The 6317-nt window shown below is 35.1% G+C and overlaps 1 protein-coding gene across 3 annotated transcripts in view; it reads right to left on the bottom strand.

Annotated features, from left to right (window-relative positions):
• Positions 1-542: 542 nt before the first annotated feature.
• LOC111460983 (light-inducible protein CPRF2-like) overlaps positions 543-6317 on the bottom strand; it is a 7317-nt gene continuing 1542 nt past the window's right edge. The window contains exons 3-7 of one of the 3 annotated variants that reach the window (XM_023104391.1): positions 5474-5693; positions 4718-4793; positions 4505-4630; positions 953-1138; positions 740-922 (exon numbers count right to left, since the gene is read on the bottom strand). In XM_023104391.1, the coding sequence (XP_022960159.1) occupies positions 761-922; positions 953-1138; positions 4505-4630; positions 4718-4793; positions 5474-5693 (770 nt within the window). In that variant the 3' untranslated portion in view covers positions 740-760. Of the gene's footprint in view, positions 1139-4504; positions 4631-4717; positions 4794-5473; positions 5694-6317 lie in introns of all 3 variants that reach the window. The other 2 variants (XM_023104389.1, XM_023104390.1) reach the window with 2 other exon arrangements.

The following is a 6317-nucleotide window of genomic DNA, read 5'->3' as shown; positions in this document are numbered from 1 at the left end:
AAAAAAAAAAAAAAAAAAAAAAAAAAAAAAAAAAAAAAAAAAAAAAAAAGCTTTATCCTGCTTAAGAATGTTGCTACTTAATACAAAAGGGGCTACTTTTTCGCCATTCTTGATCGACTAAAAAATGTTATTCTACGAAAATGGTTCCTGCAATTGTGTCGTGTCATGAGCCATGACACGAAACATTCTAAGAATGCGAAAAACTACCTTTCCATAACATACGTGTTTTAGAACTTTGGGAGAAAGCCAGGAAGGGAAAGCCGAAAAAGTCCAAAGAAAATAACATTTGCTAGTTACATTTCTAAACTTGAATTGAAATATTCTTTATAAAGGTTTGGAAAACCTCTCATAACATACACGTTTTAGAATCTTGAGAGCGAGCCTAGAAGGAAAAGCCCAAGAAGAATGATATCTTCTAACGGTAAGCTGAGTCGGTTACATTTTCGATTTGAAGCTTGAATTTAGCTTAGAAAATAGAAATGTTGATCAGCCTGCTTTGTTCTGGTTTCCTTCAAAGAAAGAGAAACAAAGTGAGAGCTTTGTAAACTATAATACTGATTTCTTTAAAGAAAAGAAAAAAAAAAACCTACTCAACCAACGAGATCCGAGTCTTAATACAGAGTAGTGGAGCATGAAATGAAAATAGAATAGAAAAGAAAAGGTAAGAAGAGTATTTTTCATATCTTATTAATCCTAGCCCACAAGCCCCAATGAAAATGTAAGAGGAAATATTGCTTACAAAAACGACACATTTAATCCTTCAGTTCTTTTGGTTTGGAGCTGCATGCGACGTCTCTGCATCCCAACCTGATACGGGGCCATGCATGGCCTGCTTCTGCACAGGATCAATATCATCAATTATATGGTGCACGGAGGCCATATCAGTCATTTTGGTTGCCACGTCATTCTGTGATCTTCCGCCATGTGGAATGGATGGCGGGTTAGTTGGCACAGGGCCTTCCAAGTTTCGGTGATGTGGAGGGCTGTTTCCGAAGGCAGACATATTTTGGTGGAAGAATTGGGAGTTGGATTGCATTGGCATTTGGCTACTCACAAACGGCATTTGGCTCTGAGACATGGCAACAAGCAGTGGATTCACTCCTGTCAATCTTTTCACTGTTTCTTCAGACATTTTCACCTGAAAATATACGTACAATGTTCAAAAAATATCCTATGCTTTCCCACAAAAGAACAGGCAGAGGCATTATAGATGTGAAACTATTGGAGAATTCTGTGCCATCAGTGAATGCAAATCACCACTGCTGACATTGCCACAAGAAACCATCCAACGACCGAAAACAATGAAAATGAGAGCAAGACAGAAGTGAAACTATTTGATAACAGAGTATTTTTTTTTTGGTTTTGAAAATTGTGTTTGCGTTCTATATTTCTCAAGGAAACATTTAAACTTTTAACAAAATTTCAATAACAAGAAAAGATTTTTATTTTTTTAGTTTTTATAACTTAGTTTGGATTTTAAAAACATGTGTAAAAACTAGGTAACAAAACAAAGAAACTCATAGGTGATTTATAAAATTAATTTTTAAAAACTAAATAGTTATCAAATAGGAGATAACCAAGTCACTGTCGTCCATGTGCTTGCATGTCCTTTTTTCTTTTTTAAAACAAGAAACAAAGCTTTCCATTAAGGGAATCAAAAGAGACTAACGCTCAAAGATATTGAAAAAGAAAACAACTGTCGCTGACATGAGGTTCGTATCCTAACATATTAGGCAGGCCATGTTACAAACAAAGAGTATTTCAGCAACAAACATACAGATGTAATTGAAACTGGCAGTTCATGCAAATACAATTTTAACATCTAAATGCAATCGTAAGTAAACAAGCTACATTTGTAATTTGTAATAAGCACGGTTTTTTGTGGGGGAAGGGATGGAAGTCTTAACATTTTTTTTTTCTTTAAAAAAAGAACTTACCATCTAATAGAAAGGAGATTACATATGTAGCCTCGTAAAAGAAGGAAGCACAAGATTTCTTCTTGTCGCCATTCCTCAACTGAAGAACAATTGAGAAAGGCTTCCTTCATGACTGAGGAAAGACAATGAGTAAATAAGCAGTCTTTCATCGGCTGTTTTCCAAATAGTTCATTCATACTTGCATTTGAACTTTTTGTCTTCAATTCTGTTGTTACCTAAGAGGTTCTTTGACTTTGATTTCTGGATTTCTTCAGTGGTTCTTTAACGTTTCAACTTAGATTTCATAGTTCCTTCCTTCGATAATTCATTAGTTCTTATTTTTTATCAAGTGGTTGAAGTTATGTCTTTCGATAATGAAGTTTACTCAAATTTTAAAACGATATAAGACTGTGTATTCTTAATGCTTACCTTTTGGTTTTCTTGCTTATATACAGACAAATAATACATGAACAAACAATTCACCATGAAGAATCATCAACATTTTTGTTTGGTCCTTAAATTTCTTGAATTCTATATAAGTGTTTGGTTCTTATATTTCAAAATCTTGCCATTTAAATATTAAGATTTCTGATGGTTCGAAATAGATAGAGAAACTACCTTTTGTTGGCTGCCGGAAGGACAAATGGGGAATTTCTATTTAGGTGAGAATGTGAAGGATCGACCGAAGAGGAGGGAAGAGAGACCGGTCTTTCTATTGGTCATGGCTGCTATAAACATGGAAAACCAGGTTCTGTTCCTCGGTCTTGCTTGCACGCTAAGAAACAGAGAAGACTTTTGTATTGGTTCGAGGTTCTGGGAAATTGGAGTGGTGGGTAGAGAATCGAAGAGAGGGTGAGAGGAGAGAGGAAAAAAAACTCATACCATCCTAGTAATATTTTCTTACAAATGTCAAAGCAATTTTTCCTTACTGTAGAGCTGATATAAAGTTAAATGATATGGCCTATCTCGAACCATATAGAAACAGAATTCACTTCTCTAATGATTGGTCTATTGCTCCCACGAAATTTTTGACGAGTGTTTACTTTTCTCTAAAAAGGAAAAAGTATCTATCTCGCTCGCATTCCTGGTCTCCTAACGATAAAAAATTTAGTGACCTTATTGTACTGTCAGGAAGCATGGTTCTTTAGGGACCTTGAATTTTAAATTGTAAGACTTCAAAACTTAAGAGGGGCCAAATATTTGTAGAACTTCATAAACCTCCACATATTCGATCCAATTCACCAAAAACCTCTACATATTCCCGAATGTTCTACATAGATCTTCATTTCTAACTCATCCCCCATTTTTAAGAATATTCTGCATAGACATTCATTTCTAACTTATCCCCATTGTTAGTCCAAGTCTACTAGCTCCATGAAATCTTCATCAAGTGCCCGAAGTCTTCTATAACTTCAAGGACTCCCAGAAAATTTTATATCTTCTCCTAATTGGGGTTACCTATCCCAGCTATGGATTATTTCTTGAAGGGTAATCAGTCAACAACTATTGGCGTCACAAATGGTGATACATTGAGAAAGCAAGTACATCTTTAACTAAGAAGCATTAGATCGACATTTATACCATCATCAACTCAATGGTGACCAACAACAGCCACACTAACAATAGTGGTAGAAGTGAAATCATGGGCGTTTAAACTTTTAGAAAACTTACACCGTCTTCATTAAGGAGCATCAGAAAATATAAGATGATTTCTTTCTCTATATACCTTCACTCATTGAGGTACAAAACAATTGAAATATGTCAACAATATTGTTCGTAAACATAGTTCTGGTGCTTTTTTTTTTCCTTGCAACCGTGAATATCAGGCTAGTTAGGTGTACCAAGACTATTCTTGTAGAACAACTGATTTACCTTACTACTTTAGGGTTGCCAAGGTTGTTCACAAGAAATTAAATTCTAGATAGGAGGTCATCATTACTTCAACTTGTTCCCTTTAACGTCTTTTCCATCTGTCTGCATTGGCTGACCCCAGCTAACTCATGGTTGTCGCAGTTTTGGTTTTGGCGAACTTCTAAATAGTCCAAACTATCCATAAAGGAAAACTTCAAACTAACGCATAAATGTCCAAATTTGATTTTGGTTTTGGTTTTGGTTTTGCTGCACTTTAAAATTAGTTCTAGTCCTCTTTCATGAAGAAAAATAGCGGAAAAGTGCATTTACCTAAAAAATGTGGAATGATACTCTTGATTCTTGAATGGAAGAAAAGCATGAAAAAGGCATTGGAGAGAAGTTAAAGAAAATAAAGAAGTTTGTGGAGAAAGAAGAGTGGAAGAGACAGAATCTGAAGGAACGGGAGGAAAAGAGGATCATCAAGATTCGAGAACTATCAATGTAGATGAAGAGGCATGCATCAAAAATTGAACCACTCTGCATGCGAGAGCCTAGGAGCCTAATTTCTGCTTTAGATTAGATGGTCAAAGTCCTTTATGTCTTGTTCTAGGTCTTCTATGTTATTTTTCTTTTTCTTCGAAGATTTTTCATTCCTTCCGTATACCAAGGGGATAAATATATATATACACATACACACACATATATATTTAAAAAAAAAAAGAAAAACACTGACTAACCTTTGCTCTTAAAGTCTCGATATCAGCTTTCAAAATTCTATTGTCAACAGCTGCATCATCGTACTTTTGATTTACATCCGTGAGACGCTTTAACAAAGTAGAGTGATCAACCCTAAGTTGACCAACCTTTAGAAAAGGAACCACATTTAGAAAAAGTTTTAATAAGAAAGAAAAATACCCGACAACATATGGAGGGTAAGCACTTTACAGTACCTGGGTCTCAAGGTCATTCAAGTGTGCTTGTTTTCTTCGTCTGGAGCGTCTTGCTGATTCTCTATTTGACAACATCCTAGGCCACCATCAATGTCAAGTGAGTAAAGCTAGGACCGGGTAACAAATTGAGTTGAAGGATTGATATTTCGCATAGGACCATCTTCCTTTCTCTAATTTATTTATTTACTGATTAGAAACCATAACTCTTTCATTAAGATATGAATATTTACTAAACAAGTCAAAGGACAGAATGGAAGATGAGATATCCTCCTAACCCAAAAATCAATAGAGATCACAAAAACACTCTTCAAGCAGCAATAAAAGAGGATTGTTGTTTTTAAATGCAAAAGTAAATTGAAACATACTCGACATATCTCTACTCCAAAAAATTACAGAATCATTTTGGTAAGTGATATTTTTCCAGCATATTCGTTTGGAAGAAGAAACTTCAACTTTTTTCCCTTTCACAAAGGTACAAGGCTATTATGGAGGGGATTTGACAGAAGACACGAGTTAGATGAACAAGTTCTGTATATGACGAACTTACATCATCAAAGATATAACAGCAATACCTTCTCTAAGAATAATAAGGGGTGAAAAACATAATCGAAGAGCAAAAGAGGGAAACAATTATCCGAGTGTGATCATATGTCGATGCTTGAGTCATATTCTCAATCAATACAAATGCGAACAAATGCATAACAAAGGGTTAACAATTTGACACAAGCATGAGCCAGAACAATAAATCAAACTTACCTCCTAGCGCGTCTTGCATCGGAAGGATGCATATTCTCACTGTTTTCAATGTCTCCTTCAAGATCATCATCATCAGACTCATCTCTGGACGATCCACTTGTTGTTTGGGCAGTTTGTATCCCTTGTTTCTTGGGCATTGCAGGTAAGGATGGGATCCCAAGTGGACTACCATTAGCGTCACTTTCTTTTGTTGAAGTGCCACGATCAGAGCCTACAGCCACTATAGAGAAAAAGTAAAATTGCAGTAATAGCATACAATTCCAACGGAAAAAAGAGTTAGATCGGACGTGATACATCAAGGAAAGAGTTCTAACTAGTAAAATATAAGATTCCCTAAAATATATTCACTATTATCTTAAGAAAGTTCTTTTCCTTTTCTTTTCTTTTCTTTTTCTTTTTCTTTTTCTTTTTCTGTTTTATTTTTATAGATGCCGAACTTACATTGAGAATAGTGAAAGAATACAAAGGAGACTTACAAAAACCACCGCCCAACAATAGGGCCAAAACAACACCTAAAGACCTAAAAAGATAAAAGAAAAAAGGACTCCAAATAATAAGAAACTGAGAGGATCATTACAAAATCCTTTAACATACCAGGAGATGCATAGAATAATCAAACTGGCATTACCAAGAGATGAACAGCATCAATATCAGACAAAGAATTATAAAACTAACGAAAAGTGTCAAGGCATTCAATAGTACCAGAGTGTTCAAAGGATTTGGCTACTAAAGAAATTACACCACCCTCAGCCAAGAACAATGTACCAACGTTCCCCACAAGAGAAAACAGGAAAACAACATAAAGAAATTTCCATACTTTTGTAAAAAAAAAAAAAAAAAAAAA

The sequence above is a fragment of the Cucurbita moschata genome, unplaced genomic scaffold (assembly GCF_002738365.1).
Source record: "Cucurbita moschata cultivar Rifu unplaced genomic scaffold, Cmos_1.0 Cmo_Scf00024, whole genome shotgun sequence".
NCBI lineage: Eukaryota > Viridiplantae > Streptophyta > Magnoliopsida > Cucurbitales > Cucurbitaceae > Cucurbita > Cucurbita moschata.
This window is presented reverse-complemented; position numbering and strand designations above follow the sequence as displayed.